Raw genomic sequence first — 13,817 nt, 5'->3', positions numbered from 1 at the left:
AGAGGCAAGGGCATTATTGTCAATAGTTTATTTGTTCCCTGTTATTTTCCTAAATGAAAGGAAATGAAATGTCTCTTGTATACCCAAGTCTAACTCTTAATGTAGAGTCATGGGACCACACCTAAATTTGGCGGCAACATTTCTGTATTTTATCATTGTGTAATCTTGGCTGAAATACTGCTTTTTTTCCACTGTGATAAGTTTGTTTTGTTACTACACAAATTAAATTGTGTATCCCTACTTCTATATTAAACCTAAGTCAGCAGATACCTGCCTTTTATTAATGACAAGATACATTTGTGACAATCTTATGAACACGTCACACGAGCTCTTTTATGAAGTCCCGTCATCGTTACACCTTTTGTACTTTCATTATAACGCAGCAGCAGTATAACACTGGTGACCTGGTGAGCAATTTCCCGGAGTGTAACATCACTGTGGAACCAGGTAAACACACAGTGGGAGCTTTCCATAAACACACACATACACACACACTGTTCCATGCTGCTGGCCCACTGTGACCCCGTCTCACCCGTTAGGCCTCTAAAACCACCTCTGCTGCCAGCACAGCAGGGGGGCAACATGATCCCACCATCACGTTCCCAGAGGGTGTGATGTTCCCCAAGAATAATGTAAAATAGTGTCATTCAGTGATCATGTGCTTTTTTTGTCGTGCTGGGTTAAAAAAGATTTTACATTAAGAAAATGAAGTTGAAACCCTGCTTGACTCTGGGAAATTCAGAAATCCTTTACTAACATTTGAATTCAGCCGTCCAAAATCTGCACCAAAGTTTACAGCCAGTATGGACATGACGACCCATCTAACCAGCAGTTATTTTAGTAAAGGACTGGTTCATATTTCTCTCTTTCTGTGTAAAATACATTTAAATGTTCAGCTTGTTGACTGAGAAAAACTTTTTCTGCTAAAGAAAAACAAAATCTCCAGCTTTGATTTTTTTCATGAACTGTTTGACTCGAACTGTTGATAAATTTTAAACATAATTAACTCTGAACATAGCCTGCGGATGTTGACTCCCATCACTCCCATCAAACAGGGTTCTGCAGTAGCTCGAATGATTTATTAAACATCAAAACACTGAAGCTTCAACACTGGTGAGAACAATTTCAGAAAGACTTAAAAATATGAAACTCTGTTACAAAAAAGAAAATATAACAAGATTCTCCCCAAAAAGTCATATTCTGATTTAAATTGATGCCAAATATAAGAGTCTGAGTAAAAAAAAAAAAAAATTAAAAAAAAAAAAATTAAGGAAACTGTGAGGACTATCCAGAACCTGCTGTGTTTTTCTGGGTGTAAACTCCATTTCCCATGAGCACCATCACTCTTACAAAGTTGGCATTTGTTATGGAGAGCAGATCTTTTTAACATTACTTTTCTTTATTCAAGACAACTCATACCGGGATGCAAAGTGACCACATAATGTGAGACTATTGTTTAAAAGGTGTCAACAATCAAACTTTGTGAACTTAGTTTGTAGTTTAGTGTCCAGAGGGTGATTCACAGCCTGGTGCTCTGAGACGTGTCTGTATCATAAACTGTATATAGATTGAACAGTGTGGCTCCACCATTTACCATTGTACGGTTTTGAAGCCAAAATTCCCCCGTCACAGGCGCAGCCATTGGCAGCAGTTGTGCAGCCAGAGTCTGCGCAGTAAAGACTGTGAGGGATTTGGGGAGGATCTGAGTGGAGCCAGGTGACAAAAATAATTATGATTTTTTTTTTTTTCTTTCGGGAGTCTAATGACTTTTTGACTCTACCTCTCGACATATTTTACAATCCCCCCCCAAAATACACCAGAAAGGCAGCTGTCAATCATCGTTAAATGTGACGTAAAACCTTGTTTTTAACGTCTCATGACTAAAGACAACAAAACTTTCAGAAAAAAGAGGACCTGAATACAAGGCAGCCAAATTATATCTTCTAATCACCACAACAATAGGGCATGAGAAACATTTCTACCAGGTGTATTATTTTTTTAAGTTTGACTACAGCACATCTGGAATGACTGGAGAGACAGATTTTTTGATACTGCAGCCAGCCACCAGGGGGAGCAGTTTTTGTGGAGACCTCACTTCGAGCTGAGCAAGATGACGTCCTTTTTTTTCTTCTTTTTTTTTTACAGACTATGGTCTGTATCATGTAACGTTAGTAAATCCTGGTTATCTCCTACCAGAGCTCATCTACCAGCTACAACCTCACCTAGCAGAGCTAATGTAACCTGGCTATTTAACCCAGTTTGCGGCATAGTTTTAGGGATCTATCTGACATAAATTAATTTGTTTCCTCCTTAGAAAGTCCAACCTGACCACAGATGAAATTTAGTTGAAACCAATGTTGCTGCTGATGATCTCATTTTTAAATAGTGGACTGTAAACAGGAAAATATATAAAAGTGAGACTATTCCAAGCTCACTTATAAAGTCATCACAGGGATTTTAAATTAAACATAACTGTAAGTTATATGAAAAATAACATGTAAGCTTTATCATTCAGTAAAGTGAATGATAAACACTGGGTGAGCTGTCAGAGCGGAGTGAAACCCTGATATTAAGCGTTCTGTCAAGTGTTTATGCCTCGTGCCATCGTGCTTTTGTGTGTTTTGTTTGTCATATTTGTCAGGGTTTGGCAGGTTCACAGATTTTTCTGTTTTTCTTTTTTTTGTTTCCTTTCATTGTTTGTAAACAAACTAATATATATTCACAGAGCTTATTTTCACATGTTTATTTGATTGCAGTTTTTCCTCCAGAGTGTAATTACAGGGAAAGTCTATTGAGAAAGAAACCACTGCTACCAGGTAACAATACTGCAAGTTCATAACAGGTGTGTGATGAGACTCATGGAACATGCAGGAACCCTCAGTACACATTTGGCTCAGTGTAAATAATATAAATGTTTTATTCTTGCTCCCAGAGGAAAACTTCTGTGCGTGCAGCCGTTTCTGTTTGAGGTGAGTCGACTGTTAAACACGTGGACTGATCTAAACGGTTTTGTCTGCAGAGGACAGCGTGGTGTGTGTTGTATCCTTCATGGGCCTCTCAGTTTTGTCCTTTTGTCGTGTTGAATCCTGCAACCCCCTGACCTCTGTCAGCTCCCATCACCATCCTCATAACCCACAAAAACGGCTTTGTGTGAGAGTGTGAATGTGAGTGTGAATGTGAGAGTGTGTGACACAAAGGACAGCATTGATCCTGTATTCTGTTTGAACAGCTTATAAATGCAGATTGCTGTAAAACAGCACGGAGCAACAGAGTCCTGTTCTTCAATAATAGAAATTTTTACAAGCCTGAGGTTGTGTTTTTTGGCAAAGCAGAACTCCAAAACCACCAGGAGGAGAAACAAAGCCAGACCTAAAAATAAAAACAGAAAGGCCCAGCTGACGAGCAGCCTCCAAGTCTGATTATACCTTTGTGCAACTCCAGTTGAATATGTTTCATTTCTCATTTTTTTTAATAGAAAACTGAAAATAAGGAATGCTACCGGCACACGAACATGCAAACTACCTTTTGGTAACTTTTTAAAACTACTTCTGTGGGGTTTCAGAGCTCTGCCAGCATGCCGAGGTAATCGCTTTTCAAAGAGGAAGTTAAGCATGAGACGGGATATTGCAATCCTGCTGAGGGGTTATATTAATAAATCATCAGATGATATGCTTTCACGATGTAGAGCATGATCTATGGCTCTGTCCAGGAGCTGGAACAGGAAAAGTATTAAAGACAAGGAAAAAAAGCATCAAAAGCAGCAGAAATGTAATAATTGGCATGATTTGGTGAAGAATTATTCACACTCGACGGAGGCCGAGAGAGAGGAGGGTTTAGGAAAACAGCGTGCCTTTAATTCTTATGATCATTGTGAAAATGTTTAAACATACAGCAGGGCTTTTTCTTCTTATCAGACCTTTGAACCAAATATTGCTGAAATAAGAGCTAAACCTTTTTCACATTAGCCGCAGATAATTAGAGGTTTAATATAGAGAAGTACAGGATGTCACATTTAGTCTTCACATCAAACATTAATGACATTTTTAAAGTCATGCAGGCTGTCAACTCGCTGTCTATAAGTAAGGAAAAATGTAATCCTCCAAATCTTACATCAAACCTTTTACAGATAAAGAGATTCTTAAAAGTAAATGTAGAAAAGCATGGCTTAAACTTGCTCCTGTTCATTTTTTCAATGCAACCTCATCCTTCACTGAACGAAGCATGCTGGGATAGCTAAAACCTACTCAGGCTGAGCCATCTTTATGTCACGCTCCACCTTACAAATGGAGTTACATGTAACTTTACAAATCCAGACACGGGGCTCTTCTTTATTTAACTACATTATTTCAGAGAAAAGCTGTTGTCAGAAGTTAAATTTCACACACTTTCATCCTGTTGTTAGAGTATTTCCTCTCAACCAGCTCTAAAACCAGTGAGTTATAGTTTTTATCAACTTTTGGCACAGTGTTAACACTTACATCCGATGAGCATGACACAGATGGAGAAGATCTTCTCAGAGTTGGTGTTTGGCGACACGTTTCCGAAGCCCACACTGGTCAGACTGCTGAAGGTGAAGTACAGAGCTGTGACGTACTTGTCTTTGATGGAGGGACCTGAACCTGTGGGGCACATAACGTATTCAAAAAGATTTTTTGGTAGCAGAATAACTGATGGTTAATACTGACAAATCAGCAACATGTGCCTGACACTTTTTACTAAACACATAGGCAGGGCCACTACAATAAACATAACTTCTGCTTCTACCAGAGCATTTTTGTCTTAAGTACCTGGAATAGAGTCGTTGTAGTGTTTTCCTAACTGGTCCCCCAAAGTGTGGAGCCAACCGATGGAGCCGCTCCTCTCGACGCTACCAATGGCGTACCTGGAAAATAGTCAGAGAGTAACATTATTTTGTGCACTGAGTTTAGTAACACAAGAAAAAAAATTGCTATAACCCACAAAACTCAATGAAAAGATTCAGAATTTCTCTATAGTGTTGTGAAATTGTCATTTCTTGAGGTGGAATTAGGTCAAAATTTTACACATGTTACAGGAGCTTAATTTCACCACAACCATTTGGGTATTTTTCAACCAGAAGGTAAAACACTCCTAGGAACTACATGGTTTTGTCTGTGTTTCAACAGTTAGTTGATGGCCTGTGTAGATTATGTAAATCAGGTGAGTGACATGGAGAGAAAAATCAAAGTAATTACAACTTACTGCAACACCAGTTGGGTGGTAGTGAGACAACAAAGAAGAGTACTCAGTAAAAATAACACCAATGAAGTTACCTAAGCCAGAATTTTCATGTGTACCACTGCAGTTAACCTGTTAGCATCAGGAAATTTGGTCTTTGCTAGTCTTAACTGAGCTTTATTTCACCACAGATAAATTTGCTAACACTTGAATGGAGACTGGGACAAGAGACAAAGCTGTTGCCGAAACAGCTTTGACCCGTGAATGAGCCCACTGATAGAAAACTGCTTTAGATCATCATTAAATCTTATCTGATGATATTTAAACACAAAAATACATATACTTAATGAACTAATATACATATAATAATAACTAAACTAGGATGTATCAACAGCTGTTCAAAACTAGATATCCACTGACACGTTCAGCTGAAGGTCTCCAGTTTGAAAGGTCACTCTTTAAACTGAAGACTGGGAGCTGACAGAGACACATTTACACTAACAGGCTCAAAGAAGACCCTTATTGAGGAGATATTATTGGGGCAACATCCAGTTTAGAAAAATTAAGCCTATGCAGAGTGCTAAAAAATTGTGGTTCATTGAATGTCCACTTGAGGCCGGTTGCAGAAAAAACAGACACTACACAATGCAGAAAACAAAAAATACAATGACTTTTATGGCTTCAAAAAACATATTAACAGCCTGGTTCTAAAAAAGGCTTGTGTCTGAATCCCTTATTTGGGCCCAAACTTTGCAAGGGTGAATTTATCCCTAACACAGCAGTTTGGAGGATATTAAGATCACGGTTTGTCCAATCATAGCTGTTAGTTAGGAGGTTCGAAACCTGCCTCATTTCCAATATGGCTCCCACCACTGACAGGCTTTGTTAGTCTGCATTTAGAACACATGGATGACATCACGGACATAGACTTTGTTCACATTTTATACAGTCTATGGTGTCATCTTGTCATGGAGATAAAACACTGTGGCTGCTCCACCAATCAGAAACATTCAGCTCACAGGCCCCGCCCTCAAAGTTCCTGGACATCTTGAAAGTACCATCCTCCAAGCTCCTACAAGGGGTAAATTTATCCCCAAGAACTACATTTGGACCCTAGTTCTGACAGTCAAGATGCACTTTAGTACTGGGGGAAAGTTCCTGAGGTCAAAAAACACATCATGATAGCTGTGGTTGCAAAACATCTGTCAGCACACCTTCATAAACTTTTAAAGACTTTAAAGTTGTGTTGTATGAAACAAAGACATCATCATTAGATAATTCGACAAATGAACCCGTACCAGATGCAGGCCAGCCAGTGAGCGATGAGGGCAAAGGTGCACATGAGGAGGAAGAGGACAGCTGCACCATACTCTGAGTAGCGGTCCAGCTTTCGGGCCACTCGCACCAAGCGCAGGAGACGAGCTGTTTTCAGCAGACCAATCAGAGTGGTGGTCTGTTGGCAGGAAGAAGACCAGATAAGGTATTATAAAGCAAAGCAGAAAACAAAGTGACTCTGATATCACCTCACTGCATTCCCACCTGCTGTCATCTCATCATACACTCACTCAAACACACACACACACACACACACACTCTCACACACTGGTGGTGCAGCCCCGTGCATGTCCTGATGTGATTCACCGTTGTGGAGGAGGTAAATCCTGACTCTTTTTTATTTCTGTGGGCTGCACTTGTATTCAGCTGGCCCCCTCCATGTCCATACAACAAATAAGTAACAGGCCGATTACTGCGCTGGCAGAGAGCCGAGTGTGTGTGTGTGTGTGTGTGTGAGTGTATATATGCATGTGTGTGTGTGTGTCTTCACAGTAAATAATCTCTGTCTGCTGAGGAAACTCTCCTTCCTTGGCTCTGTGGCCTCTCACGGACAGCATCAATGAAGTGAAACTTGGCAGACCTGAGTGTTGGGGAATTTCCACGTTCATCAGTTTTGGCTTGATCGGTGGCTGAATCACAGATTGATCATTCTGTATTACTTACAGGCTTCCTGTTATTTCCAAAGGCGTTTTAATCAGCCCATACTCTGGTAATTATACAGCTCTGAGCTGCTGTGTGGAGTGATTCCATCAACTTTGCTTTTCTGCTCATTACGTGGGAAGTATGATCAGAAGGCTGCAGCGGCCTACATGTGTAGCTCACCTTATCCTCCCTCTTCATCTGACTCCCACCACTTCCTACTAACATCAACCTCCCACATCATATAATTCTCTGCCCAAAACCTCCATCATTTCACTTTTTACATCATTTATAAAAGCACAGCACTGATAAAAAAAAATCTGCTCCTGCAACTTCAGAGGAGAACAAGCTTATTTGCAAACTTTGGTTCATTTACATGGATACAGATGGAGCTGCTGGTTGAAGTTAATTTCATAAGAGGGTTCTGACCCACAATGTACTAGTGTTTCAACCTGAGCCTGTGGGTGTTATTTATAAAAAAGACTTTTCAATGTTTTTGTTTTATCTTACACACAGTATAAAATGATGGGCGGCACAACATCCCCTGAAAGTGAAGCCAAGTCATTTTACTGCTCCATAGTGACCAGCTGCAGAAAACCTCACAGAGCTCATGCTAATGTACGTTCAATTTTAATTTTTTAGAGAAGTTTGGTTTTGATCTGTTATTTGATGCTACAAAGGGAGGGTATAACATCATACTCCACATGAAGCTCTATCTCTAGCTATCTCACTAAACAGCACTTTAAGTACTGTTTCGCACTTTCTGTAAAGCTGATGTAACTGTGATGTATTGTGTTTCATTGTTATGCTCTCAGGATGTTTTGTTTGTCTGTCTTCATCTGACCTTATTTTTCTTTTTCTATTGTTTTGACCTGATCTGGGAATGAAGGATGAAAAATTGGCCTTATGGCTAACACTGACATTTTTACAAGGCGTCTGTGTTGAAATTATTATTACTATATTCATAATCCTTTTGAATTAATCAATCAATCGATCAATCAATAGAAGAGGAGGAATGGCTGACATACTAAGTCTATCCTGAAGTGGACTGGTCTGATCATAGGGATCCAAACTGTTGTATCTGTGAGTTAGATATTATTTAAATAGAGGAGTCAACACTAGCTTTTACTTTCTGACTCTAGCTCTAAATGATGTCACCAATGTAGGATATCAGCATCCAGGGGATTTTGGGCAGCCATAGGCTCCTCTAAAATCTTCAAGTCACTTATACCTGTTTTTGACTCAGCTGGTGCTGGTGCTAGTGCTAGTTCCAGGCCAGTGCCTGACTGAGCACCAGTTCTTTGATTTCCAACTAACAAAACACTGGCCCCAGGGGCTGAAAACTGGTCCTTCGTAAGCACCGACTCCTTGCTGGGCCAGAGCAAAGCGTGGACAATGTCAGGAGGCGGGGCTACTGTGACCAACAGTCACAGCAAAGAACAGCCTTTTTATAAAGAAAAACTTTCACGAGAGTTGTCTGTAGTTTTGTTGGAGTTTCTCATTATAAACTTGAAAAAAAAGGTGAAATTGAAGCAGCAGTGCATCTTTACAATGAAATCCTCTATTGTTGCTTTGTGGACTTCTGTATCAGGCATTCATCCTTTAATAAGTACTAGGGATGTTAGATACCACTTTGTTTTAGACCGACACCAGAACGAGTACTTCCTCTGGGGTACTCACTGATACCACTTTTGATACCTAAAATTTTAATTAACAGTGACGGATAATTTATAACAAAGACAGCACAGTCACTGCATTCAGTTAAAACACAAAAATCCCCTATGAGTTTATTTGTTTTTAATAAATTTACAGAAGTGCTAAAAAACAACAACTAACAAACATCAGAGTTTTAGTAATTTTTTCCAAATAAACTGAAGTGCAAAATAAAGTTTAAATTTTAACTCTCCCTGCTTCATTCATATTGTCTGAACAGGACCTGGTGCACATTAGCTGAGGTGTCAAACTGCAGCAACTTAGCGCCAACTACTGGCGAGAAGGACTTAATGCAAGATTTTTTTGCTTTGAGTATCCACTGCTGGCATTGGCAGCCTTTACAAGTACTGATACCTTGAAATAAGGCTGGTATTGGCCCGATACGATACCTGGTATCGGTACTCACCCATCCCTAGTAGGTGGCTATGTATGTAGTGATGTACTGAGGTTTTACAGTGACTCAATGATGTGGCTCCGATTTGGCTTCTTGCAGATGAAAACCAAACTGGTCTCCTCTTAGGAGGAACATGATCAGAACCAACAGACCCACAGCACCAAAGGAGCACCTGGTTATTTTAATAGAAAAGGTGCATTATTGGCCACTGACATCAAAACCAACTTGCCAGCCTGTGTTGCAGCAGGCAATTAAAAGTTTTTTTCCTTGCATTTACATGAAGCACATTGTTTTTTATTAAAATTTATTTATTTATTGATCTATTTGTGTTTTGTGCTTGTTTTTGAAGTTACAAATACTGAAAAGGAATAAAACCTTTTTTTGATCCTTGTATAAAGTGTTCACAATCAGAGGAGAAGGTTAGTAGATGTAACTCCTTCATGTTCCCTGAATGCAACACCATCTACGGTCAGTGCGTCAGTTTGGACGTCCCATTAAAAAGGTAAAAATGTCTGGTGTGGGATATTTTGGCTTTACTTCAGTACAAAGGGAGGAGCAGGATGTCTATCAGTTGTTTATAAACAGTTCGTCTTGGTATGACATTCAGTCTTTTATGCTAACTGTTACCATCCCCATGTTTTGAATGTTGTCAAACTATTCAATATTCCAGATGACTCTGAAAGCAGCTTACACTTTAATAAATCAAAATAATGAGAGAAAATGTTGAATGTAAGCCAGTCTGTTTTATCTGGGTGTCTGTGCCTGATCCTGTATGTGAGCTCTGCAAAGTTCTCCCTGAAACTCAAGTTATGAAACAAAAAGGAGCATAAATGGCACTAACAATCCTAAAATGCAATGCTTCAAATCATATTGATGAGAAAATTACCCATGTGCCACTTCTGAGCTGTCAGTGATGACGCCAAAGGATGATGATTCATAATTGTCTCAATTAACGGCTCAATTTATAGACAAACTGAGTGTTTTATGTAAGGTGGGGTGAGCGGGTGAAGAGAGGGTGATTGACTCTCACAGCGAGAGTTCTTAGAGGCAAACTTATTTTTTCTTTCTGCTACTATTTTATGGGCTTTTCTTCCCCACAGGACAGAGGAAAGATGGAAACAAGGAGAGAGGAGTGGTGGAGTCAATCTCTGTGGATGCAGTGTGTGATTTTAACCTCAAAGCTAAACCAGCACCCACTGTGAGAGGAGTTTCAGAGAATATTTTGGGAAATTAAGGACCTGAAAAGTAAAACAACAAGAAAAACAAATTCCTGAGTCTCCAATACCTTTTTGCATATTAAAGCTTGTATATTATGTATCTGAAAGTTGTTAACAATCGTATGATAGAATAAGAAAAAGATGAATCCTTTAACAAATCTATCAACCATCAAAATGTAATGTTCTGTGAAGTCAGTGTCTTTTAGTGACTTAATCAGACGACCTCCTCTATCAGTGTCATTTCATTCAATCCATCATACAGCGTGAGGTAGACACATTTATTTTGATGCTCCACTGCAGGTGACAGCAGTCAGACTCCCCGTGGAGACAATTAAGTTATAAAACAAGAAGTAAACCCACCTCAGCTTCTCTGATTCTGAATCCCACTGCCTCCCTGTCTCCATCCTTCACCTCCTCTCTGTTTCTCATCCCCTCTTTCAGTCTGATTTTATTAAAAGATCTCTGACAGCATCAGTAATGACAGGCTCATGTCTATGTGCTCTCCTCCTCCTCTCCTGCCTCTCCTCTCCCTCTCAGCTGGTGCTCACAGGCCCTCACGTACCTCCTCTCCATTACGGTAGATGAGCAGGTCAAAGGGGATAGCAGCCACCATGTCAATGAGGAACCAGCCTTTGAAGTAGTGGACGGCGATCCTCACCGGATGGCTCACCACCTCATCGTTAGTGTTCACGTAGGTCGTCCTGAGAAGAAGGAGGGAGGTCAAGTCAAAGCAACAACAGCCAGTGTTTGCTGGGATGTCTTATCTATCATCTACATGTTTATTTTATTCTACTGAATAAAAGCTCCTTCAAGGCAAACCCCTCTGAGACATCAGAGAGACAGCATCTGCTTGTATATTCTTAATAAGTTGACATTAGAAAAAAAAAATGATTCACATAAGCATCAGTATTTTTGTTTAAAAAACATTTTTTTGTTAAAGAATTGATTTTTTTTTTTTTTTTTAATTCAGTCACTTTTCAGTCATTTCAGTTTTTGTTCATAAGCTGAGTTGGAAAAAAGTTACAGCTTTTTTCCAGCAGTGGGTGGATTGTTTTTCTCTGACTCATGTGATGTGCATTTTTGGGGAAAATAAGTGATAGTCTTTAGAGAGCAATACCATCATTCTACTTTTCACATGGTCCGGTGAAAAAAAAATCAAACCAAAATTCACAAAAATTAAATCATCAAAAAATCACAACTTTACCCTCTTAATATTTTAAGGGTCATATATATATCCGATATATATCCATTTTCATGTTGACCAAAGTAGCAGTTATCCTTTCTTTTTCCTCATGGAATTTTGGGACTTTTCCTCACCTAGGGTCATAAACTTGTGTGAAATATGGACATTTTGGTGGGTAGTGAAAAACACAGAAGATCACTTTAGCATACATTTTTTCCACCTAAGAAGGCAGTTTATTTTGTATTAGCCAGCAAAGGGGGCAGTATTTTCGCACAGGTTTAGGCTCCAAAAAGACTTTAGTTTTTGTTTTGGTTTCCAAGAACCACACTGAAATGTTCAAAATTGAGAATCTGAGAAAATATGGGAAGTGTAATGAAAAACAATGTGTTTGTGAAGAGGGAAAAACTTTAACAAAATAGTTATGAAATATAATTTGATGATTTAAAATGTTTTTTTTGTCTCTGTTCTAAATGTTTATATAATTTAAACAAAGCTGTTATTGATTTTAACTTTTTTTTTTGGACTGTTTTGAGTGGATTTATACAGTACGGGGCAAAGTGGCCAAAGGTTAAATTGTATCCCCACCCCAAAAATTGTAAAAGAATTTAACCATTTCCGCTCTGGTAGATGTACTGATGGACCCTCATTGTAAAGCTCCTGTGAGGAGTTTTTGAGTGGTTATTAAACAGTCTGAAAATCAACAGTGGACATTCTTTAATCATAAGGTGAGCCCAAACAACATGAATTTCCCTTCAGGGATAAATAAAGTATATTTTATCTTATCTTTATCTTTATCATAGATTAGTAAAGAGATAAACAGTAAGTTCCTCACAGGACCTTTAACTGTCGGGAACACACCAGATCTGAGTCTGTTACGTCTCCATCTTCATGGTGTAATTTGACATAATGATAAAAACACTTGCACTAAACATAGATTGTGTTAGAGATGGATGATATACCTGCTTCCTAAAGGTGAAGCCAAAACATTTTTTCAATCACTTCTGGTTGAAAAAGTTTCAGGTAAAACTGGGGTGTAAGCAGGTTTGTAATCACATCACAAACTTTAAAAAACATGAACAGCTCCGCTCAAGAGACCTTCCTCCCGCTCATTAGCTGCTGTTTAGGTCTTCAAGCCTGTCTCCTCTGTTTACAGATGAGACTTGTGCTTAACTGGAAAATCAAAAGTACATCAAATCTATTTTTCTCAACCAAGATTTCTGTCATCATGATGCTGATTTATGTGCAACTGATCATTTTTCAAAGTATTTTAATTTTAATGAGGTATTTGATGCCAAAAGAAGGGGTGTAGCACCATGATTTGCTACACTTTTGACAAATGCTGCTGCTGAAGCAACAATAACACAAGTGCGTGCCGTTATAATCTGCAATAATCTGTTTTTCTTCAGACAGAGGGAAACTGAAATAAGTTTGATGTTTAATGTGCATAAAATGTAAAATAAGTGTGTTTTTTTCTTTGTCAGACACTGGTTTTACACTTCACCAACCATTCACACCTGTTGACTCCTCAACACGATGCACATCATCCATGTTTAGATCATGGATGACCAATCTGACTTAAAGTGCTTATTAATGTCAGACCTGAAGTTGATGAGGATGTCGATGATGAACATGATGTCCACGATGAGGTCCACCACATTGAGAGGAGAGCAGGAGTATCCACAGTTCTGCATGGCTTGCTCTTCCTGAGAGAGGGGAGACAGACAAAGTAGAAAAGACAGCTTCAGTCTGTCGCTCTGAAAATAGAACAGTTTACCTCCTTCAGATGGATTAGCATAAAGGAAGTCAGGGTAATTTGCATATATTTGTAGACAAAACATGAAGAAGTGACACAAAATACAGGATTTAGGACTTATGAGGAGCTAAGGTACTCTGACAAACAAATCAGGCACAAACAGAGATATGATCGAGAGGCTTTCATCTTATTCATTTATTTCATCCTCAGAGAGAGAATCTATGTTTATCCAAGCTTTGTTTCCAGCGCTTTTGAAATCTTCTTTGTGCACTGATACTCTCTCCATCGTTGTTTTCACTGAAACTTACTGGCACTAAAATTACACTATTTATTCTGTTCTGCTCTGTTTATTTACTGGAGAGACACTGTTTGTGCTACAGCTTCTCC

The 13,817-nt window shown here is 39.0% G+C and overlaps 1 protein-coding gene across 1 annotated transcript in view; it reads right to left on the bottom strand.

The window, feature by feature from the left end:
- Window positions 1–13,817, bottom strand: part of kcnh2b (potassium voltage-gated channel, subfamily H (eag-related), member 2b) — a 434,397-nt gene that overhangs the window by 22,070 nt on the left and 398,510 nt on the right. Inside the window, exons 8-12 of the mRNA XM_074692997.1 lie at window positions 13,277–13,380; window positions 11,057–11,195; window positions 6,495–6,649; window positions 4,788–4,882; window positions 4,479–4,619 (exon numbers count right to left, since the gene is read on the bottom strand). Coding sequence (XP_074549098.1) covers window positions 4,479–4,619; window positions 4,788–4,882; window positions 6,495–6,649; window positions 11,057–11,195; window positions 13,277–13,380 — 634 coding nt within the window. The remainder of the gene's footprint in view (window positions 1–4,478; window positions 4,620–4,787; window positions 4,883–6,494; window positions 6,650–11,056; window positions 11,196–13,276; window positions 13,381–13,817) is intronic.

This window comes from Halichoeres trimaculatus, unplaced genomic scaffold (genome assembly GCF_033239565.1).
Source record: "Halichoeres trimaculatus isolate MK-OKI-2021-1 unplaced genomic scaffold, fHalTri1.1 fHalTri1_scaffold_18, whole genome shotgun sequence".
Taxonomy (NCBI): domain Eukaryota; kingdom Metazoa; phylum Chordata; class Actinopteri; order Labriformes; family Labridae; genus Halichoeres; species Halichoeres trimaculatus.
The sequence above is the reverse complement of the archived record's forward strand: the minus strand, read 5'-3'. Positions and strand labels throughout refer to the sequence as shown.